The 25743-nt window shown below is 37.4% G+C and overlaps 2 protein-coding genes across 5 annotated transcripts in view; both read left to right on the forward strand.

Annotated features, from left to right (window-relative positions):
• Nucleotides 1-1568: 1568 nt before the first annotated feature.
• Nucleotides 1569-14725, forward strand: LOC307128697 (tripartite motif-containing protein 16-like; the record flags this gene model as incomplete). Its single annotated transcript, XM_079820639.1, has 5 exons — nt 1569-2132; nt 3395-3490; nt 3794-4027; nt 13618-13951; nt 14190-14725. 5 exons carry the CDS (start codon nt 1569-1571, stop codon nt 14723-14725), a joined length of 1764 nt encoding a protein of 587 aa, XP_079676765.1.
• A 6198-nt stretch (nt 14726-20923) lies between these two features.
• dync1i2a (dynein, cytoplasmic 1, intermediate chain 2a) overlaps nt 20924-25743 on the forward strand; it is a 64484-nt gene continuing 59664 nt past the window's right edge. The window contains exons 1-2 of one of the 4 annotated variants that reach the window (XM_079821873.1): nt 20924-21034; nt 25413-25524. In XM_079821873.1, the coding sequence (XP_079677999.1) occupies nt 25417-25524 (108 nt within the window). In that variant the 5' untranslated portion in view covers nt 20924-21034; nt 25413-25416. Of the gene's footprint in view, nt 21180-25412; nt 25525-25743 lie in introns of all 4 variants that reach the window. The other 3 variants (XM_079821875.1, XM_079821876.1, XM_079821874.1) reach the window with 3 other exon arrangements.

Raw genomic sequence — 25743 nt, forward strand, 5'->3', positions numbered from 1 at the left:
TGCTATGACACTTGTTCACACTGCAGTGAGAGTAAAGCGCTTCTGCAAAATTAAACCGGAAACCAAGGGTAACGCAGATATGACGCCATCGACAGGCGAGTCCCTCACTCCTTGGTTAAAATAGCAATTTTATCACGATTTACAAATAGTTGGAAACATTTGGGATATTGTAAGTACTCAACTGAACAAAATATATAACACTGGTCTAGTGGTTTTTGGATAGTTTACTCTAAAATGTTTACATAGTGCATCTTTAAGCTTTTCATGCTCCACTCCACAAAAAGATGGTTGTGATGGGAGCAGTGTACAATGGAAGGGTGAGCCTACACAGCAGTTTTGATCACATGACCTGAATCATATTCTCTTTGGTTACTCAAATTTCTCAAAAATCCCAGAGTTTCTGCAAACAAAGATTTCCTTGACAAAAACTATATGATAAATGGAACTGAATTTTTAAACTTGGCAGCATTTAACTTAATTAATATTACTTTCGTATTATTTTGTATACTGTATATACAGTAACTTTAAGACAGTGGATATGCCTTTATCATTGTTAGTGCAGGCATTATTTTTTATTGTGAAATTTTTTAATGCTGCTGTCCATATTTGAATCAAGGTATAGCCTACAGGATAAATTGTAGGTATTTAGTTAAATTTGGTGTACATTATTAAGCTGTCATTCTAATTTAGATGTTCATTCATTCAAAAGCCATTATTGTTTGAGAATACGGCTCAAATTACATAATCAGACTATACATTACAAAATATAGTATATAATAATATAAAATGATAAAGAATGGAAAAGATAAAGAGACCCCTTAATCTGTTGCAGTACAAGATATATTAATAGGCATGGCAAATAAAGTAAAATAACCTATATGGTATATGCCCCCATGTCATGCATTAAAATTTTGCAGGTGCACACTAGTTTATGAGTTAAATAATAAACTATGGATCAAACATCAAATACAGATTTGACTATAAAATGTTTTTTCTGTGAGCTTTGTGAGACTGCTGTACCTAATGTAAATTGTGTTCGCTTTGTTTTATTTTGTTAACTATTAATCTACTTTGAAACTCTGTAGCTTTGTGCAACAGTCTAAAAACTGTATGCTCTTCACCTTACAGTTTTTTTTTATTGGCCTCTGTTTAGTTTTGTAGTAATAAAAGCCTATTACACTTTGCACCCTGAGTCCTTGTCCTCTCCCTAGGCCCACACCTGACAAAAATGTAGCTGAATGGATGCTGTGGATACTTTTAGTTAAATATAACCTGGACACATATCTTTTATAGAGATAATCATATTAATAAATACCGTACCATTGTGGTTTGGCACCACTCATTGACTAACATGTTTGCAGTGATGTTTGTATCTGTCTGTCTTTGTAAGATTGTTTGTAAAACTTATTAGACTTTTACCTTTTTATTGTCTATGAGTCACTGCTTACAAAAGCACCTATCTAGTGCACGCCTCTCAAACACGGAACCAGGAAACTGTTTCAGCTGTTCAGAGAAAAAAACAGTTGTTCACCTGTTGGATTTGTCTCTCGATCTGTGCATAAAGTGAAATGGCAGAAACTGGATTTTCTCAGGACCAGTTCAGCTGTCCAGTGTGTCTGGATTTACTGAGGGATCCGGTGGCCATTCCCTGTGGACACAGTTTCTGTATGAGATGTATTACCGGCTACTGGGATCAGAAGGGAGTCTACAGCTGCCCTCAATGCAGACAGACCTTCACTTCAAGACCTGCTTTAAATAAAAACACCCTGCTGACTGAAGTCGTGGAGCAACTGAAGAGGACTAAACTCCGAGCTTCCGTTCCTGCTGAATATGGAGATGTCGAGTGTGACGTCTGTACTGGAAGAAAACACAAAGCTGTCAAGTCCTGTCGGGTGTGTCTGAACTCTTACTGTGAAAATCACCTCCAAAAACATGACCGTCTCTTTAAAGGTAAGAGACACAATCTGATGGAAGCCACTGGACGACTTCACAAGATGATCTGCCCAGAACATAATGAACTGCTAGAAATCTACTGTCATACTGACCAGCAGTGCATTTGTTATCTGTGTACAATATATAATCACAAAAACCATGATACTGTAACAGCTGTAACAGAGAGGATAAAGAAACAGGTATGAACTGAAAAGCTATCTATCTATCTATCTATCTATCTATCTATCTATCTATCTATCTATCTATCTATCTATCTATCTATCTATCTATCTATCTATCTATCTATCTATCTATCTATCTATCTATCTATCTATCTATCTATCTATCTATCTATCTATCTATCTATCTATCTATCTATCTAAAGTCATTCTAAATTAAATGTGAAACATTTCGTTATTAGTTCCGGTTCACTCGATATTGAGTCAGTATATATAGGTGATATAGGAGCACATTCAGGTGTAATGATTGTCTGAAGTGAATGTATTACGCTAATCTATTGGCTGATAGCGCAAGCGGTGCCCTCCAAGGCATTGTGTCACATGTGCCTCAAAAGGACAGCCCACACCATCACTCTCAACATGCCACCAAATATGTTTTACGTTTTGGTTACACACCACCTAATTTCGGTGTGAGAATTCTTTCCTTCTCTTATTGTGGGGGACCAGCAAGGAATTTCACCTTGACAGTAAAGAACAATCAAAGAGAGGACAGATGGAATAATGCACATACACCGTGATATGAGAATACGGTATTTAACAGGGTACATAGAGGGAATGATGTAGAAGATCACTGGAGTATAACACTAGAGAACAGGTAAGTAGCCCAATTTGTGAAAACAAGGCCGGATATGAGCTGAGACGAGGTGTGTGCTTTTATGGCAGTCCTGATGATGAGGGGGATAAGATGCAGGTGTGTGTGATCAGAACTCCAGTGAGGGTGTGTGCTGTGATTGGCTGGGGTGAAAGCCTGGCATATCCGTGACAGTACCCTCCCCACCCCTCTCCACGGCGTTTGAAGATAGATCTTCGTCTATCCGGCCCTTCCCCTTCTCCCTATCACTCCAGCCAATAGAGTATCAAGACACCCCTACCCCTTCACGTGAACGCAAAAAACGAAGGGGTAGGGAAAAGGGAAGGGCTAAGGAGTAGAAATTGGATTGGGACTAATAATTTCTTAATTTTATAAATACATTTACAAAAGTCTAATAATGGCTCTTTGTACACTGGTGCCTCATTAAAAATAATTATGTATAATCTCTAGAGTCATGATTAATTTTGTTTCTTTATTCTTATTCTTATATTCTCTATATTTGTTTAGCTTTATGGAAGTCTTACAATATATAGCATGCAAATTATAGTAATTTCTAACAGTTTTATGTAATATTTTATTTACTTATTGTATTTATTTATTTAATGTAATGTTTTATTTAATTTCCATACAGATGATTTTAAAAGAGCAACAGAGTAAGTTCCAGCAGAGAATCCAACAGAGAGAGAAAGATCTTGTGGCGTTGAGAGAGGCTGTGGAGTCTCATAAGGTGAGTTTAGAAAAGAACAGGGCCCGTATTCATAAAGATTCTAAGAGTCCTCTCAGAAAACTCCTAATTTAGCTTAAAAACTTTTTTAGTTAATTTTAAGAGTAAACGGCCACATTTCTAAGAATTTTCTTCGAATTTTGTCACTAGGAGCTACTCTTTGCATTAAGATTCTTTTTGAATACGGGCACAGAAGTTTAGACTCTCTTCCAGTGTCAGAGCTCTTTCAGCCCCTCTGAAGCCTATTGTGATCCACAGGCTGTGTGAGGCAACAGTAAGAGCTGATTGTGATGTGTGTCCTTACAGCGTTCTGCAGAGACAGCAGTCGAGGACAGTGAGAGGATCTTTACTGAGCTGTTCCGCTCCATTGAGAAAATCCGTTCTAAGGTGACACAACTGATCAGAGAGCAGGAAACGTCTGAAGTAAGTCGAGCTGAAGGATTCATGGATCGACTAGAGCAGGAGATTAATGATCTGAAGAGGAGAGACACTGAGCTGGAGCTGCTTTCTTGCACACATGATCACATCCATTTCCTCAAGGTAACAGATCTAGGGCTGTATTCACAAAACATCTTAAGGCTAAAAGTAGCTCCTAACTTGCCGATTTAGGAGAAATTCTTAAAAAGAATGGCTGTCAGTCAGTTTAGGACTCCTACATTTTTGCTCTAAGAGTATTTCACAAAGCATTTTAGCACTAAAACTAGCTCCTAAATCCATGAAACACTAGGAGTAGTCAAGAGGACTCCTAAGTCACTAAGACCAAATCACTAAACAATCCTACTGGCTGTTGCCGCAATCCGCCCAAAGACACTATACTGTACAACATTGAGGCAATAGTGATAATAAATGTATCTTTAATAAAAAAAAAATATATAATGTAAGATTACCTGTGGCAGTTGTTTTTTACGAGTTCACACTTGCAAATGATCGAATAGAGTAAAAATTATAAGTATATTATTAGGCGCACTGTCCAAGGGGATTGAGGGATCTGAGCTTGGAATTTAGCCCAAACCCAGAGTTATCCCCTGCATTGCAGACCGTGAGTGAAGAACGGGGTGGCGGAGGGATGCAGAAAACTGTCGAGGTAAATAGGTGAGTCGGCTCTCGGCTGTGTATATCTCCTCTCGCACTGATCATATAGACCATTTGACCGTGCTCCTCACGAACTTTGTTTATAAAACATAATTTTAGCTTGAATTCATGTTAGAGACATATAAGAGGCTGACAATTAGCTGAACATATATTAGTTTAATTAGATACACTTGGCCTACTTTTTAAAATCTTTATTTGAATATAGCAACATTCTTATTTTAAACTTTTTATTTGAATATACAGGTGCTGGTCATATAATTAGAATATCATCAAAAAGTTGATTTATTTCACAATTCCATTCAAAAAGTGAAACTTGTATATTATATTCATTCATTACACACAGACTGATATATTTTAAATGTTTATTTATTTTAATTTTGATAATTGTAACAGATAACTAAAGAAAATCCCAAATTCAGTATCTCATAAAATTAGAATATTACTTAAGACCAATACAAAGAAAGGATTTTCTTTTACTGCAGCAATGCGGCGTGGCATGAAGTCAATCAGTCTGTGGCAGAGTCCTGCACGGTGCGGGTACCCGACGGGTGACCCGCGAATATTGCTGAAACGGGTGAAAAACATCCTACTGTGTCGGATGCGGGTGCGGGTCAGGTCGGACAAGGGAGAAACACGGGTCTAAACACGGTTTTTAAACAGTCACGTGCAAACGAATATAGGCCTATATATAAACAATATATGCATGTATATTGTAGATGTGTTCCTAAAAAAAATATGCCTTGCCTGTATTCCAAGTTGATAAAATAATTTCAAATCCATATCAGTTCATCTGTGGCCGCGCGGCGCGCGCGTGCCCTCACAGAAGAATCACAACCGCGCGCGCGCTCTGCCTGCACTGCAGTCGTCGAGATGGATCATGAGGAGTTGAAGAAAAGATAGCCGCAAATGTGGAACTTCATCGCTGAGGAAGCACGCAGATAACTGTGGTAACAAACCAAGCACAAGCAGTTCTATCGAACAGTATTTGTGTTATATTTCCTGAGTTTGGTCTCTTAATAACACTGTCTTGGTAGGCCTACATATAGGCCACGTTAAGTGTTTTTTATAATGGTTTTCTATGGTAGGAAAACGTTTAACGTGTAATTATACACGTTGCGTTCATATTCTGGGCTCATCTGATTTTTTGTACATAGTATACGTTATTAGTATTATGTTTACTGAGTTTGGTCTCTTAATAACAGTACATTAAGCAACGTTAAGCTCCCGGCAGAAGTTGTCCTTGTGTTTAATGGTCGTGTAATAACTTCTGTATGCTGGCAATAAACATTTTTGTAAGTGTGTCAATAATGTGATATGCTAAACTGATTTTATTGCGGGTGCGGGTCGGGTGTCAGTTCTATTTTAAGCGGGTCGGGTCGGGTGCGGATTTTAATTAGTGCTGTTGTCGGAAAACGGGTCGGATGCGGGTTTAAGCACTGCGGGTACGGACGGGTGCGGGTTTTCAAAATCGGACCCGTGCAGGACTCTGGTCTGTGGCACTGCTCAGGTGTTATGAGAGCCCAGGTTGCTCTGATAGTGGCCTTCAGCTCTTCTGCATTGTTGGGTCTGGCATATCGCATCTTCCTCTTCACAATACCCCATAGATTTTCTATGGAGTTAAGGTCAGGCAAGTTTGCTGGCCAATTAAGAACAGGGATACCATGGTCCTTAAACCAGGTACTGGTTGCTTTGGCACTGTGTGCAGGTGCCAAGTCCTGTTGTAAAATGAAATCTGCATCTCCATATAGTTGGTCAGCAGCAGGAAGCATGAAGTGCTCTAAAACTTCCTGGCATACGGCTGCGTTGACCTTGGACCTCAGAAAACACAGTGAACCAACACCAGCAGATGACATTGCACCCCAAACCATCACTGACTGTGGAAACTTTACACTGGACCTCAAGCAACGTGGATTGTGTGCCTCTCCTCTCTTCCTCCAGACTCTGGGACCCTGATTTCCAAAGGAAATGCAAAATTTACTTTCATCAGAGAACATAACTTTGGACCACTTTTTTTCCTTTTTGTGTAGCACAGGCGAGACGCTTCTGACGCTGTCTGTTGTTCAAGAGTGGCTTGACACAAGGAGTGCGACAGCTGAAACCCATGTCTTGCATAAGTCTGTGCGTAGTGGTTCTTGAAGCACTGACTCCAGCTCCAGTCCACTCTTGTGAATCTCCCCCACATTTTTTAATGGGTTTTGTTTCACAATCTTCTCCAGAGTGCGGTTATCCCTATTGCTCGTACACTTTTTTCTACCTCATCTTTACCTTCCCTTCGCTTCTCTATTAATGTGCTTGGACACAGAGCTCTGTGAACAGCCAGCCTCTTTTGCAATGACCTTTTGTGTCTTGCCCTCCTTGTGCAAGGTGTCAATTGTCGTCTTTTGGACAACTGTCAGGTCAGCAGACTTCCTCATGATTGTGTAGCCTACAGAATTTCTTCTTCTTCTTTGATATTTATTGGCGGTTGACAAACAACGAAATGGTGTATTACCGCCACCGACTGGTATGGAGTGTGGATCAAAATAACACATTTCCTCCCTTTTTATATTCTATTCCATAAATTAGCCACTTTTAAATATTGAAAAATAAAATTATAACATTCATTTCCTAGCTTATTTTGTAAAATATCTCCTAATATAAACCGCATTTTAATTTTTTCTAGATTTTGTATTAAAACCCTTCTATCAGTCTCATATTTCTGACAGTATAACATAACATGTTCCACTGTTTCTTCTTGCCCACAAAATTCACACTTTCCTGTATCATGTTTATTCATTTTATAAAGTGTACTATTTAGACTTGTGTGTCCAAATCTCATCCTTGATATTATTATCTCCTCTCTCCTGTTTTTCCCTTTACTTCTCATCTCTTCTACTCTCCTTTGAATCCTGTAAAACCATCGACCTTTCTTCTCCTGATCCCACTGTTTTTGCCACCTTTCCTTCAACCTTTTCTTAATAATACTCTTGATTTCGATCTTACTCAAATTAACTGATAAACAAATGTCTTTGTTTTGAATGGCTTCCTTTGCTTTCTTGTCTGCCATTTCATTTCCTTGGACACCAATATGAGCCGGAACCCATAAAAAAAACACTGTTAGACCCATCATATTAATTCTGTATAATGTTTGCTGTATTTCTATTAAAATGTCCGGTCTACTCTCTGAGTGACTATAATGTAAGCTACCCAATGATGAACTTGAGTCTGAACAAATTATTGATTTCATAGGTCTTACCTCCTCTATCCACTGCATTGCTAATAATATTGCAATAATTTCCCCTATATAAACAGATAATTGATCACTGGTCCTTTTCTCTACGGATAAATGAAATTCTGGAACATTGAACGCTACTCCTATTTTATTATCTGAACTCCTTGATGCATCCATGTATATCTGAACATAATTATAATACTCATTAATAAATGTCTGCACGTTATATGAATTACATTCCATATCCTTATTTTTATTTTCTAACAAAGTAAAATCTACAGTAGCATCTGCAAGCAACCAAGGTTTTATTACTGGAAGCGGTACAGTTGGACTGACATTTAACTGATCAACTTTAAGTTCTGTTGCTTTCTGTATCACTGTCCATCCAAAGCTTTTCGTTTTCCTCCTCTCTTTTTCCCAACATGGCTTTAACACTTCTAATGTAGGATGCTCTTCACTATGACCTTGTAAATTAGCCCAATAAGTCACTGATAACTGTCCCAATCGCTAATAACATTTCTCCCATTTCTACCTGTAACGCTGCAATCGGTGTAGTTTTTATAGCTCCTTTACATAATCTCAATACCTGATGTTGTATACAATCTAACTTTCTAAGTGACGTTTCTGCTGCTGATCCATACTCCACACAACCATAATCTAATCGAGATCTAATCAACCCATTATATATTGCCTTTAATGCCATCCTATCTGCCCCCCATTCACTGCCAACTAAACACCTCATTATATTTATTACTTTCTTACGATTATCCACTATTTTCTGAATATGCATCGCCCATGTAACTCTTTCATCAAACCACAACCCTAAAAATTTAAAATGTTTAACTCTTTCTGGTTCTTGATAATATAATTTTAATTTTACCTTGCCTTCAATTTTTTTCCTTGTAAAAAACATTACCTTTGACTTATCAACAGAAAATTTAAAACCCCATTTATAAGACCCTTCTTCAACTATTATAATAGCCTCCTGTAATTTTTTTACTATAAAATCAATGTTCCTTCCCCTTTTCCAAATAGCCCCATCATCAGCAAAAAGTGAAAAGCCCAACCCATTATCCAAATCCTCAAATACATCATTTATCATTATAGAAAATAATAAAGGGCTTACTATACATCCTTGTGGAGTTCCATTTTCAATCACAAACCTTTCTGAATAACAATTTCCTATTCTAACTTTTGTTGCTCTCCCTAATAAAAAATCCTTTATCCATCTATACATATGACCTTTGATACCTAACTTGCATAATTTAATTAACAGCCCATCTCGCCACATCATATCGTATGCTTTCTCTATGTCAAAAAAGACCGCCACTACACTCTCTCTGTTTATTTGTGCTTTTCTTATTTCATGTTCTAAACACACTGCTGGATCCATAGTATTTCTTCCTCTTCTAAAACCACTCTGATATCTAGAAAGATATTTTTTATTTTGTAGCCTATAGAACTAGACTGAGAGACCTTTAAAGGCCTTTGCAGGTGTTTTGAGTTAATCAGCTGATTAAAGTGTGGCACCAGGTGTCTTCAATATTGAACCTTTTCACAATATTCTAATTTTCTGAGATACTGAATTTGGGATTTTCCTTAGTTGTCAGTTATAATCATCAAAATGAAAAGAAATAAACATTTGAAATATATCAGTCTGTGTGTAATGAATGAATATAATGGTAAATGGTAAATGGACTGCATTTATATAGCGCTTTTAACAGACCTACGGGCATCCAAAGCGCTTTACATTTTGCCTCACATTCACCCATTCACACACCGACGGCGGTGTCAGCCATGCAAGGCGCCATCCAGCTCGTCGGGAGCAGCTGGGGTTAGGTGTCTTGCTCATGGACACCTCGGCACTTGGTCAGGTGGAACCGGGGATCGAACCACCGACCTTCCGGTTTGTAGACAACCTACATGAACCACTGAGCCACTGCCGCCCGATGTTAATATGCAATGTTAATATGCAAGTTTCACTTTTTGAATGGAATTAGTGAAATAAATCAACTTTTTGATGATATTCTAATTATATGACCAGCACCTGTAGCAACATGAAATATCGTTCAACAAAAAATGTTCTATAATTAAATTAAATTACTGCCATTTAGGAGAACTCTTAGTGGTAAGATAAAATGTTTCGTGAATACGGCCCCTGAAATACAGGACATTGGTTATAACAAGGCCTTGCTATTAGATGCTTTTTTAGTTTTAATGGCCTCAAGAGCCGTACTAGCAACTGACAATTTACCAACTGACAATTACTAACTCCCATGATCGCTGGTTTGGACAGAAGCAGTTACAGAGGCAAGCATTGCTTCTGATCATACTTATCCCTGTTCATACTTATCCCATACACAGCATATGCTGATTAGGTAAGTTTTGAAGCCTGGCAGCTGGTTTGAACTGATTTATGCTGGTCCTTAGTTGGAGCCAGGCAGCACTTGACCAGCTTAAACATACCTAACCATATGCTGTTTTCTTCAACATGGTTATTGACTTGAACAAACACTTAAAGGGTTAGTTCACCCAAAAATGAAAGTTCTGTCATTAATTACTCACCCTCATGTCGTTCGACACCCGTAAGACCGTTCATATTTGGAACACAAATGAAGATATTTTAGTGTAAAGCTGATGGCTGAGAAAGGCTTCAGACAGGCCTCCATTGGCATTCAGTACATTTACACTCACAAGACCCATAAAAGGCACTTAAAACGTTGTTACAAAGTCCATCTCACCACAGTGGCTCTACAATAATTTTACGATGCGACGACAATAGTTTTTGTGCGCAAAAAAAATCAAAATAACACCTTTATCCAACTTGTTCTTGTCTTCCGTGTGTGCCTCCACGATGCATGCGCCAGAATATGACGTAGCGCCAGCGTTCGGGAATCCATGAAATACACACTTAAGCCCCATTTTGAGAACTACGCCGAGACCTAAAGCACGATCAATGTAGAATCCAACAGCTTAGACACGCGCGTCTTCTGCTTGTAAACAAATCGCTTTTGGGTCATGTGTCCGAACGCCGGATCTGCGTCATATTCTCGCGCATGCGTCGTGGAGGCACACACGGAAGACAATAACAAGTTGGATAAAGGTGTTATTTTGATTTTTTTTTGTGCACAAAAACTATTGTTGTCGCATCGTAAAATTATTGTAGAGCCACTGTGGTGAGATGGACTTTGTAACGACGTTTTAAGTGCCTTTTCTGGGTCTTGGGAGTGTAAATGTACTGAATGCCAATGGAGGCCTATCTGAAGCCTTTCTCAGCCATCAGCTTTCAACAAAAATATCTTCATTTGTGTTCCGAATATGAACGGAGGTCTTACGGGCGTCGAACGACATGAGGGTGAGTAATTAATGACAGAATTTTCATTTTTGGGTGAACTAACCCTTTAACTTTAAGTATTCAACTTTAAGTATTCAACCTCACCTTGCTCTATTTGTGCAACAGCAGAAATGTCCAGTCCTTTTTTTAAAGACTTCCTGTAGAGTTTGGCTCCAACACACTTTATAAAACTGTCTGGAAGTTTCTGGTAATCCTGAAAAACTTCATTAGCTGGTTCATGTGGTTCAAATTACGGTTGAAGCTAAACTCTGTAGGACAGTGGCCCTCCAGGAGTAGGTTTGAATATCCCTGTGCTAGAGATATGAATGGTGCATACAATTGTGGTGGAGTGGAGATGTACTAAATCAGGGGTGCCCAATCCTGTTCCTGAAGGCCTTCCTGCAGAGTTCAGACCCAACCCTGATCCAACACACCTGTCTGTAATTATCAAGTGCTCCTGAAGATCTTATTTAGCTAGTTCAGCAGGGTTGTCGGAATGAATCGTTTCTTCTATGCATCGCGATGCAGACAAGGACGATTCGGTATCGGTTCAGTAATAGACCATAACCGATTATAATGTACTGACGCTTTTCTGCCATCATTTGTCATGTACGTGCGTTGTCGAGGTAGCATACAACGGCAGAGGGAGGTGAGACGCGAGTAATTAAAAATGATCCAACTACTAAGCAGACATCTGGGCACATTTCGGCTTTTATGAACAACCTGGTAGGCACGACCTGGAGAACACACGTGCTGTGTGTAAATCATGTCATGCACAAATAAAATGTGCATGGGGTAAAAATACCACTAACTTGAGAAACCAAGTCAGCCGTTTTCATCGTGAGCTGTTAACGCCTGTCAGATATCTATCTGATTTATCAAAACGATTTAATTTACATTTGGTCACATAAATGTATCTCCGCAAAATGGATATAAATCCGATCTTCAATTCCCGCACTATATGCAGATTTAATGGAGTTCACATCACCGAAAACAACAGATATGAGCTGAATTTTATTGATCACCAGCTAATTTCAAAATCAAAGACCGCAATAGGAGAGAGCGACAACAGCACTGGTAAGATCATTCGATTTCTTTACTTTTAATGAATATGATTGTATGTTGAGCACCTGTGACTTGCTTTCGGTTTTATTTGCGGTAGTTTGTGCGTTGGCTGGATGAAGAGATACACAGCTGCTCGACTGCGGCGATGTGTGCTTCACTATCGCTGTCATATCTGGCTATAACATGTCAAATAGCCCATAACACGCTCTCACACGTTTAATTTTTAGCATTGTTGGGAGGAGTAAACTGTTTCATCAATGCATTTAGACTTTAGCTTTCACTGTAATGCGGCCCAGACCAACTCCTGAAGTGGCTTTTAGTATTGTGCATTTGTTCTAAACGCTCCTGTTGTCTTTCTGTGTCCAGACTTGAGTTTTGTTTGATGTTTGATACATTCAAGAAGCGTGTTTTCTTTGAGCAGGTAAAATGAAAGGTTCAGTTCATATAACTGACTGACAAAATTATATACATGAGGATGCAGTGCATCATCAATGCATTGTGATGCATCGAGATCTCGAACCGAAAGCATGAAAATCGTAATCGAACCGAACCGAACCGTGAGACCAGTGTAGGTTCACACCCTTATAGTTCACTTGTGTTGCAGTCTTAGCTTGTGTTGCAGTCTTGTATAGCCAGACCTTCAGGCCCCGTACACATGGAGACACGTTTAGCTGTATACGTAAAAAAAAATGTATCGTTCCAGACAGATCTGGCATTTTGGGAGCCTGAAACTGTATTTTTTTTAAACCGGGTCCCAGAGTGGATAAATCTGAAAATGACACCCTTGCATTTTCATGTGTACAGCCAATCTGTATATTTTGTGAAACGATGATGTCATCACCCCACGTCTTCTTCTCCGTTTTTAGTGCATCTCTGTGGCAGAATTACAGCGTCACATACTGGTTTGGCATGTAAACTACATCGTTTTGAGTCGGTTTCAGTGGTTTTGTGTGTATGCAGATATTGAGACGAAGGAAAAAAAAGATTGGATAGGGAAAGCTCTGGCTTCGTGTGGATGTGGCCTCAGACTGATGGCAGAAGTTCTAGTCTCCATGTCTTTCATTGGCCAAGGACCATCCCAAGATGCCGTTTGACTGACATGTAAAGAACCAATCATAGTTTGTTTTGATTAGGGGCGTGGAAATGTAAAGTCGTCAGGCCGACATGTTTATACCGTGAACTTCAAGAGCTCACAGTTAGATTACCAAGAAGACCAAAAAACTGATTATTTCAAGAATGACAAAACCATTGCAAATAAAGCACCGATACTACTAAACTGGTAGTTAGTCGCTGAAGATGATTTGAATAAACATGCAAGTACATACTGTATGTGATTGTAGTGCAGATGAGTGGTGCAGGTTTGAAGGTCATGTAGGTAATGTTTGTTTTGCACCTTTTATTATTTTTTTTGTTTATTTATTCCTGTAGAGTTTCCAGTCTCTCTCTGAACCTCCTAAATCTACAGATGAAGCCAGCATCACTGTCAGCTCTCTCCTCTCTTTTGATGATGTGGGAAAGTCTATCGTTCAGCTGAAAGAAAAACTAGAGGATTTCTGTAGAGAGGAGATAGAAAAAATATCTGGTAGAGGTAAAGTAGGAGATGGGCAAAGACCAGTCTTGCATAAATATAATGGAAGTAATATATTTGTTATGTGTAAAATACATTTTAATGTGAACTATACAATGTCTATTTTTTTCTTAGTAACATACATTGAAATTATTCCCACCAATGAACCCAAGATCAGGGAGGAGTTCCTGCAATGTAAGACACAATGGAAACACAAAGACACATTTAAAGACACACACTGGTACTTCTATCAGTATGAGGACTTTCCAATGACCAAATGGTTTTATACTGAGCTAAGAGAAATGAAAATTTGAAGATATTTGTTTGCACAATATTTGATTGCGATTGTTGTAGTGTTGTAGGCCTCCCAGAGGCACACACATTTAAACTCTTTTAAATTCAATTGAATTATTTTGTGTTTTATCTCTATCAGATTCCAGTCAGTTCACTCTGGATTCAAACACAGCGAATGAACAGCTCCGTCTGTCCGTCTGGAATAGAGTGTTTAATGTTCCTAACACAGTCCAGCAGTATCCTGAACATCCAGAGAGATTTGATAATTATCCTCAGGTGCTGTGCAGAGAGAGTGTGTGCGGACGCTGTTACTGGGAGCTTGAGTGGAATGGTGATGATGGTGTGGAAATATCAGTGTCATATAAGAGCATCAACAGGAAGGGAAAGAGAAATGAGAGTGTGTTTGGATGTAATGATCAGTCCTGGAGTTTAGACTGCTCTCCCTTTATTTACTCATTCTGGTACAATGACAGTTATACTGATCTTATTGTACCTCCCAGCCGCTGTAGGATAGGAGTGTATGTGGATCACAGAGCAGGAACTCTGTCCTTCTACAGCGTCTCTGACACGATGAGCCTCATCCACAGAGTCCAGACCACATTCACTCAGCCGCTCTATCCTGGGTTTGGGGTTCACAGTGGATCAACAGTGAAACTATGTGATCTAACACAATAGATCACAGAGAACTGACTGTAATGTGTAATAATACAATTGTGGCTTTAAAGGAGTAGTTCACTTCAAAATGAAAACGTCCTGATAATTTACTCACCCCCATCTCATCCAAGATGTTCATGTCTTTCTTTCTTCAGTCGAAAGGAAATTACGTTTTTTGAGGAAAACATTCCAGGATTTTTATTCACATAATGGACTTCTATGGCAACCAAAATGTTTAAGGTCCAAATCAATGCAGTTTCAAAGGGCTTCGAGGCTTCAGAGGGTCTGCACGATTCCAGCTGAGGAATAGGGTCTTCTCTAGCGAAACCATTGGTCATTAAAAAAAAAAAAAAAAAAAATTGTATATACTTTTTAACCACCAATGCTCGACTTCGGTGTTCTTCTTCTTCACGCCGTATGATGCCATCGCGTTGGAAAGGTCATGTCCGTGGCATGGGTGGAAGTACCGACCCAGAAAAACTCCATCTCATGTTTTCCTCCAACCTTAAAGTCCCTGTAAAGGCAATTCTGAGATTTTTTTCTAAACACATTATAAATGTTAGAAATGTATTGCTGAAACAAATTACTAAGACTGTGAACTATGTAGTACTGAATTCAGAAGTTAGACCGTTAAACAGTTTTTCACCGTTGCTGTGTTCAGGATTTTCTGGGCGGGGCTAAAACGGTGGCTCGATGACGCACTGGAGCCACCGAGCCTGGCTCCTCCCCTAACACGATCATAACTAGAGCACATTCGCATCAGTTTGCCCGCTCGATCGCGAGTTACTGTCAGTACTGTTAGTTACTATAGCCTACAACTTACAAAACAGCTTACAAAACAAACACGATGATCAAGAAGAGGTGGATTAATTTTGTGAACAGCCATCTTGATGGAGAGCTGAGGATCACCACCGACGCCTGCCTCCGAGTCTGCCGTGACAATACACCAGATCGTTTTACAAACTTTCACCGGAGACAACTGGGATTCACTAATAATCCGCTGCAGAACCGACTATCCCCCGCCCAGGCCTTCATCCTCCCGTCCCGCCGACATCTGGTGCGTCGTGATCATAGACGCTCGTGATCAGTGAGTGTTGTCTTGTGTGCTACTGCCGCTTTCCCGCGAGTGGGCGTGGCTTCGGCGCCGACAGCGGACACACCCCCAGCGTTTGAGAGCAGAGAATGCTACTAATTTTTTCTAGTTTTTGATAAGCTATTTTATGTACTTGGCGGATTTTTTAATGATTCAAATTTGGCTGGGTGGTTAATAACACATTTATCTGTGGTGTGAGAAACTCAGAACACATGTTTAGTTTTGACTTTACAGGGACTTTAAAATCGTCCGACATCGTTGTTTTACCTTTATTTTTGTAAAGGGCGTTTGATTTAGTTTTTGCACGTTCGCAACGTGATTTAGGGTGCTTTCACACCCGCCTCATTTAGTTCGGTTGAAACGTACTAGAGTTCGTTTGGTCAGGTGTGAAAGCAGCAATCGCACTCGGGTGCGCACCAAAAGCGGACCAAACAAGCATACCGAGACGTTCTTGAAGAGGTGGTCTCGGTACGCTTTCAAACGAACTCTGGAGCAGTTTGTTTGTGGTGAGAACGTGATCCGACCTCGAACAGACCCAACGGCAAAAAGCACTGATCATTTTTGGACTAAACCAGCTGCGCTGTGCATTGTGAGAAAAGAGAGGGCATGACATTACCTGATAGATCGTTGGCAATATTTTCGGAAGATGAGCATGTCAGAGTTAAGAAGAATTAATGCACGCCTCCGCTTGAAGTGACGAGCGATGCGCGCTCGCCGTTTGCAGTGCTTTAGAACGTTGTTCATCCGCGCTTCCTTATATAAATGTATTGTTTGCATATTGTGGTGTATACAAACAATGTAATAGATTATGGGCAGGGACAAAACAAGCCCACGCAGTCGTCTCTCCATAATTGTGTTGTCTCCGTGTTGTTTGCTGGCTTTTCCTCTTCTGTTGGAATTTTTCCCGCACATAAGTTCGTGAACGCATAAAAGCAGTTTAGGAAATAGGGGAGCGCGGGGCACAACCTAACGCGGGGTTAGTTGTAACACACGTTTTAACCCTTTCCACACATGCCAGAATGACGAAACTTAGTGTATTTACTAGTTGCAATGTCAACATTATTTTGAGAAAAAATAGCGCCAAAATTAAAAAATCTCTGGAAGATATTACTGAACATGTATTTAACCATAGCAAAAGTAAATTTCTTACTTAAAGCTACACTGTGTAACTTTTTTTGTTTTTCTTAGCTAAAAACACTTAGTTATTTCAAAAATATATGTGCTCATTAATGTATATTTACTTCTTTCAAGTAATAAAGTATTCTCGTAAGTTTATAATATGCCATTGAAAATACATACGGGTGAGGGGTTCGAATGCCGGTCGCCATGTTGCCCCTCCATCTTGAAAGTACATTAGCCAAAGAGGGACATACCCGTAAATTCAAGCTTCGCCTTTTGCGTTTTAACACTCGATGGCACCGTGTCGAATGTGGACGAGGTCGAACTGGAAGCCATATTAATCTTGGACTAAATCGGCCACCGTAGGAGTTAAAACGAAATCAGAATTGAGAGGAACAGAAACTAATATTCACTGGATGGTCATATACATTTTCACTGCTAGATGGGGAAAATATCACACAGTGTAGCTTTAAGTTTAGTTTTCATCTCTGTTTTTTGTGTTTATTTAAAATAAAATCCAATATTATTTTAATCTTGTATCTGTTATTTAACAGTTGATATATTTCTTTAATGCTGATCTAACCATCAGAAGACACGAGCCGCGATTTAAATCCCAGTTGTGCAGGCGGGGCATGTTGTCACACGGCGTTACAATGAGCCCCTGTTAGAAATATGCCATTATATTCTATACTTTTATTAATTATTTTGAGAAACCATGATAAAAGGGTGAATAATGACTGAGAGTCAATGTTCAGAAATGATTAATTATTATAATTATTATATAATTATTATAACTCAAAAATGAGTATATTTTTAATGATTAAAAAATGCCATTATTTTATTTTAAAAAGTTAATAATTGCATTTTGTTGACAAAATATTTTAGTTTGTCTTGGATATTTTTTTTGATTATATCAGATAACATTTTAAGCTGTCATTTGGTCATGTTACAATGTGCCCCACCACATGCTACAATGTATCCCACCACATGTTACAATGTACCCCACCTATGGGGCATGTTGTCACATTTCACTTCCATTCTTTCGGGGTAAATCAAGAAAAAAGTATACACTGTATTATAGAAACAAAACCACATAATTGTACTAGACATGTGTGCAATTCATGTGGGAAAAAATAAATACTCTGAACCCCAAGTGGATTTACACAAACTGAGAAAGTCAAAAAGCGTTAGGTTGTGCCCCGCTCTCCCCTACGCCATGGCCAATGCGTGATGTGGATGTTGTCATGTGACTGCATTTTGGTTAGTTTCAACTGGTTCGGACCAAAGCAATCAGTGTGGTGTGAAAAGGAACCAAAAAAGCTGAAAAATGCTACAATGTATAATTTTTTGCCCTTGGTTCGGACCAAATGAACCGAACTAGAGATGTAAAAGCACCCTTAGTCTTTTACACTGGGTCGGTACTTTCCGTCGTGATGAAGTCATACACTGCAAAAGCAGAACACCGAAGTCGAGCATTGTGGTTAAAAAGTATATGTTTCTTTTTTTTTAGAAAATGACCAATGGTTTGTCTAGATAAGACCCTATTCCTCAGCTGGGATCGAGCAGAGCAGTGTTGCCACAGTTACTTTGAAAAAGTAACTTAGTTACTTTACAGATTACTTGATTTTAAAAGTAATTAAGTTACTTTACAGATTACTTGATTTTAAAAGTAACTAAGTTAGATTACAAGTTACTTTATTAGTTACATTCATCAGTTGCCGACAACACCTCTGCAGCCTCAACATAAAAATGACAACCGTTTTTGCCAACACTTTATTGGAAGTGCATTTTTAATAGTAACGTCAACAATGTATCTCCTGAAATTGTATCTCCAAAAAAAATATTTTGACAAATTTTATAAAATCTAAAATGTTAATGAAAAGGTACAAATTACTTTGTGTTCTTATTAAATACATTTATGAAAAACAATTTATATTTAATTTTTTTATTTATATTTATATATGAATGTAAATAATTATATGGACCTACACAAATAATATAAAATTACAAGATTTATAGTTTATTGTAAACCTGATGTGCAGCTCTGTAAAGGGACAACAATTATATGATCGATACGTGAGAACAATATATTTTTTTAATAATCTTTAAGTGCACAAAACTATGAAAATATATGAAACGCATATATATATGAGCGGTATATGAGCGGCAACAAAGCGCTTATGCGCATCCCGGGTGCAGAATGATGCGCTTAAAGCAACATGGAATCAGAGTGTGCAGTGCAGCGCGAGTGCACATTGAAAAGTTCACGGCATAAAGAGAAGATGAGCGTTGAGCCCACAAAGTCTACTATGTAGCCTATATCGGTCCAAACATTCACTGATTATTTGTTTCTTCACAGTTTTAAATTCCGGTTATTGTGCGTATGATGTGTGCGTAATAGTCCTTGTGTTGTCACCTGGGTAGCTCGAGCACAACATCTTTCAGAAACCGCGAGATAAACTCCAGCAAGATAAATTATTTTATCAACATATCAAGTATTATAACGGGAATCATATGGAGTGAGCTTTACCGCTGACTGCTGACTGGAACCGAACGCGACGCGCAGTTTTGCTGAACGGAGAATGATTGACAGCTACAGCGGAGGAAAGACATTCAGCTATGGAATGGCTTTAGATGACTTTGTAGGCTGCTAGCAAATAATAATTTGCGAATAATGATTGCTGAAGGATAATGTGACAATATATATTTCTGATAATTATTTAATTATCACGACATGCCTAATCTGAGCAAGTGACTGCCTGTCGTGAGTTTTTTCGAGAGACGGAGCGGCCGCCTCGTAATTCTCCTCTATGGAGGAAAACCCCTGCTGAGACTCAACAAGAAAGCAAAAATATATATTTTTAGTAAGGAAAATGACAAAAATAGTAACGCACAGTGACTTGGATAAGTTACTTTAATCTGATTACTGGTTTGGAAATAGTAACGCGTTAGATTACTCGTTACTGGAAAAAGTGGTCAGATTAGAGTAACGCGTTACTGGCATCACTGGAGCAGAGCCTCTGAAGCCCTTTTAAACTGCATTGATTTGGACCTTCAACTCGCTGGTTGCCATAGAAGTCCATTATGTGAATAAAAATCCTGGAATGTTTTCCTCAAAAAACTTAATTTCCTTTCGACTGAAGAAAGAAAGACATGAACATCTTGGATGAGATGGGGGTTAGTAAATTATCAGGAAATTTTCCTTTTGAAGTGAACTTCTCCTTTAAGTTGCATGATAAATCAGAGTCTCAGGGTGTATGAATGGCAGTTGTATAGCCTATAGTGTAAATTCATATTTTGTCAATTAACATGCTCATTCATTCAAAAGCCATCATTGTTGGAAAATATGACTCATTAAATTATACATTATATAAACCGATCATTGTAATTTAGAATCTAAAAAAAATTATAATTTTATGTTAAATGTGTAACATCATTAATTTGATTTACCCCTGGTTTCACAGATAAAGATAAAAATGCATGTTTGATCTGTCTTGTCTTAAACTGAAAGCAGCTTGCACTGGCATATCTTAAAATGTCAGTGCCATTGTTTTGTCTCAAGATGCACACCAGTTGCTTTTAATAAAAGTGTTTATAAAAGCGGTCCTAGCTGAATTTAGGCCTAATCCTGGCTTAATCTGTCTGTGAAACGGGCCTTTTTTGTAGATATCCCCATTGACAGAGAGCAAATATACAACACATTATGACAATTTTGTTGTTCCAATACTGTATGAGTTTCTTCCTTCTGCTGAACACAAAAGAAGATGTTTTGAAAGATATGTAATCAAACAGTTGATGAACCCCATTGACTCGCATAATATGAAAAAAAAAAAAAAAGTTTGGGGGGTGGATTATCCCTTTAATATCCAGAGGATAATGACTGTACAATACATCAATAAAAACAATAATTGTGTCATGTTTGTTTCCTGTGTACTTTTATGGAGAATTTTAGCATTACTCTCTCCTTTATTTACATATTTGAGAAAACAATCGCGTTTTTGACATTCGGTTATTTTGATCCTCCTCGGCACCCGTCAGACGCGCCTCCGCATCCGAGCACCCGGAAACTGAGCAGTGCAACAAAAGCAGCGCTTTCTGTAGGCAATAAACACCCTCAGGTCTGTTCACAACATGCTATCAGATAAGAGAAAACATTTCAGTAGTATGTTTATAACACAAGTCAACTGTTTATCCTTCAGTCCGTCACTTTTAATGTGTTGGGTGTTGTCCAGCACAGCAGTAGGTTTAACTGGGGCTGCTACTGTGAGTCAGATGGCAATAACACACATTATTATATATACATGTGTTTAATTATTATGTATTATATTACATATGTAAATATTATATATATCATGCATGCCGTTGGACTGTATGGTTATGATTGTTGTCTCTGCTGTGAGAGGGCAGAAATTAATCTCATGCGGATTACTGACAGTAGATAAATCCGTTTTAAAATGGATTACAGTTCATGTTTATGTGCTCTCAGAGTCAGAGGAGTGTTGAAAGACTTAAAATAGATTATTGGACTTTCAGTTTGTGCTCTGTGTTACCAGTGTGTGTAATTTGTAGTGTCTAAACAGAAAATAATGCATATTATGATGCATAATATGATCCCATGAGTTGCTGAATGGTTGTTCTGTGTCTCTACTCTCTTTCCTTTACTTTAGGGACACTGAAAATGTTGGAATTAAATCACGCTTAACGTATAAATGTCATTGTATTATATAGGCTACAAATACATTCAAATGCAGTGTCATTTAAAACCACACTTTGCAAACAAACTTGCCATTATAAAACATTAGATATGATGTTAAAAATCCATAAAGTGTGATGAGGTTTTGTCAGATGTAAGTGGAACATGTTCATGGTTAATGTGATGAATGACACCTGTGTGAATTTGAGGAGAAATTACTAAATGTATTCACTGAAATTAACAAAAAAACATCTGTTAGATGAAGAGGAACAATATAATTCTGAGAAAAGATCAGTGTTTGTTGCCACGTTTGCTCACATAGGAAGTTGGTTGAAAGAAGTGCTTCTCTTATGCTGAAAGTACAAAAAATGATCTATTTTTAAAGTGTTCAGTTTAACAGTGGTTACTTTGTGTTATGAATTCCTCCTGATGTCACGAGTTGTGGTGTGATGTTGCTGTATCTGGATATGCAGATGGCAGACAGTGTTGGAGTCAAAGGGTTAGTTCACCCAAACATGAAAATTAGCCCATGATTTACTCTCCCTCAAGTCATCCTAGGTGTATATGACGTTATTCTTTCAGACGAACACAATCAGAGTTATATAAAAAAAGTCCTGGCTCTTCCAAGCTTTATAATGGCAGTGAATGGCTGTTTCGATTTCCATAAAAGTGCATCTGTCCATTAGGGGTGTAACGGTACACAAAACAGACGGTTCGGTACGTACCTCGGTTTTGAAGTCATGGTTCGGTACAGCAGGGGAGAGAAAACTAAATATAAAATAGCTTTTTATAAAATATAAAATATTTTATTTTATTAACAGTGGTTTACTGAACAAATTGTGTCTGTCCTTAAATTAATTAAATTATAACTAAAAGTTTCTTAAAGATAAAATAATTATCTCTGCTAATGCTGTAAAGTGTAAACTATATAGGGAGCACTTACTTGCACACTACTATAATACAACAGAGCGCAAATGAGCCTACAGTCAGTTGCTATTCATTTTTAGATATAATAATCAACACTCAAATAACACATTGTATGCAAACATCCCTAGTAAAAAAAAAAGTATGTGTTGTATTTTAAGTGTGCTGTTGGTTTAATATAAATTTACTAGGGCTGTCAAAAGATTAATCGCGATTAATCGCATCCAAAATAAAAGTTTGTGTTTACATAATATATGTGTGTGTACTCTGTTAATTATTATTTATATATAAATACACACACATTCATGTATATATTTAAGAAATATTTGCATGTATATACTGTATATACATTTATATAATCTATAATATATATAAATATAAATGTTTTATATATAAAAATAATATTTTTTTCTTAAATATATACATGCTTGTGTGTGTATTTATATATAAATAATAATTAACAGAGTATACACACACATATTATCTAAACACAAACTTTTATTTTGGATGCGATTAATCACGATTAATCTTTTGACAGCCCTAAAATTTACTGTGTACGATTGTAATACAGTGTCAGTGTAAAATTATTAATTCATTTACACTTAATTCACCACTACAGTAGCCAATTGTACACTGCTTATAATTAAAAATGAGCTTTTAATGCATTAGTCATACATTTGAACACTTTCTGAAAGTAATATGCATGCAATAAAGTAATAAAGTTAATTCAAGGCATGAATAAGTAAACTTAAAAATTATACTCAAATTTAACTTTAAATATGCTACAACTTCAGGATATTTAATTATGTATTTTTAATATATACTTTCAGTACATTGTTACAATGACAATTTTGAGCATACAGTAGTTTAAAATATACTAAAAATATATTTTAAAGTAATGTTCAAATAAGTACACTTTAAAAAAGTACACACTGCTTTAATTTTAAATATATTTTTAGAAAATATAATAAAATACAATTATTTTAAAGTATGTTGTTAAGTTGTACTGTGAAAATATGATGCTAATATAGTTTTTCTATATTTAAAGATGGTACAATTTTTTGTTAGTATATTTGCATTACAATAAAGTAGACTTTTTTTTCCACCAGGGATTTAAACTTCACAATAGGCAGTTTTTTTCATTAACTTCTAAATCGAATTATAAAATTTCGTTGTTGAAATATAATCATTTAAACGCGGTGTCATTTTCATGACAGCTTTATTTAAACATACTTTAAATAATCAAGACTAACAGGTTAATTAGAATATAATGGATATATAAGCTAATATAGGTCATATATTTAGTGAAAGAGTTGATTTCTCTAGTGAACTAACAGCTGTGGACTCTGAATGACTTCTGAGGTAAATGTGATGCTACGTGACATTGTTTACAAGCTGTTATATTGACGTCTTTCTGCTGTTGAAACACTGATTGAGCGATTACACGACATTAACGCCATTCTCTCGTGAACATATGTATGACAGTTAGCGGAAGTATTAAATATGGATATTTTTCTTACACAAAAGCATCGCTTCGCTTCAGAAGGCTTTCAGAAAGCCCCCGGAGCCGTGTGGACTGGAGTACGTTTATGATGGATAGATGCACTTTTATGGACTTTTAGAAACTGCCATTATAAAGCTTGGAAGAGCCAGGACATTTTTTAATATAACTAATTGTATTCTTCTGAAAGAAGAATGTCGTTGTATACACCTAGGATGACTTGAGGGTAAGCAAATCACCCTCAAGTCATGGGCCAATTTTCATTTTTGGGTAAACTATCCCTTTAATGATAATACTGTTCTGTAATCTTCAGTGGAAATTGGCCAGGTTACAGGACTAAACTAGTCTTTTCCACTTTGTCTTTTCAAGTGCATGTTTTAATTTGGTCATTAAGAGCTGTAGAGAGCGGTCTTTCTTCTGTGCTCTGTGTAGAGTCAGGTGCTGAGCGCACACAAAGACAGATTAGAGCCGTGTGCTGAGACACAAACATGACTCTTGAGCTGATCCTGTTAATCTGTCTGTAGAGCCGGAGACGGCTGACAGACCGGCGGCGGAGACCAGCTGAAGGAACGGGGTCTCTCTTTTCTTTCTCAGCGGTTTATGCTTCTCTCTTACTATTTGCTGAGGATGTAAACAGAAATAAGACACTCAAGGTTGTGTGTTACAGTAATTCAGGAGTAAATATTTGAAAGTCTACTATGTCATATTTGAATACCCACAACTCTAAGGTCTCTACATTATCATATATATATAGTTAATAATTCATATTTTTAGTATAACCCCTTCAGATGTCTTTTTGCTGTGAAACCTTTATTATTTTTTATGAAGTAAACAAAACTTGTATATTGTTAGTCATATTTCAAGATGACCATTTTCTATACATAAATGAGTGTTTAAAAAAAAATCTAATTTGTAGTATTTTCTCATGTTTTTAACATACTGTTTAACAACATGACATAGACAAACAGACATCCATGCAATAGTAAGTGGACATCAAATCAACAGCAAAAAAATACATGAATAAATAAAATAATAAATAAGGTAGACTGGTCAGTTACACAAAAGGGTGAGTATGCGAACTTTTTTTAAATTGTCTAAAGGTTCAATAAACACTTCCATTAAAAAAAAAAAAATGTATATATATATATATACATACACACACACATATACACACATTATTCTTTCTCATATATCATGCTTTACATGGTGAGAGCTGTTTATTGAAGAGACTGGTTGTTTTTCCTGACCTTTTTGACATCGTCTCTCTAAATAATTTTAGATGTAATAATATTGAATGTATTTTATACAGAAAACCCCTGCATGATATTTTGGCTTCCTGACACTAACTGTTTTCTGTGTTTGTGTTTTTTTTTTTAAGCATCATGTCGGATAAAAGTGAGCTGAAAGCTGAGCTTGAGCGAAAGAAACAGCGCTTGGCTCAGATTAGAGAGGAGAAGAAGAGAAAGGAGGAGGAACGCAAGAAAAAAGAGGTGCAGACTTTTTACTTGCATTAATATACCAGGATGAGATCCACTTCATGTGATTCATTCATTCACACATAAGAATGCCGCTCAAAACGGCCCAACTGAGGTCTGTTGCTTTGAGTTGTGTCTTTAGTGTACATTAATAAAGTCATTCTAATATCACAGTTGGAAAAATGCTAACTTGCAAATGCTTTGGGTGGACAAATTTAAATTGATATCACATTA

Source organism: Gobio gobio (assembly GCF_949357685.1).
Source record: "Gobio gobio genome assembly, chromosome: 7".
NCBI lineage: Eukaryota > Metazoa > Chordata > Actinopteri > Cypriniformes > Gobionidae > Gobio > Gobio gobio.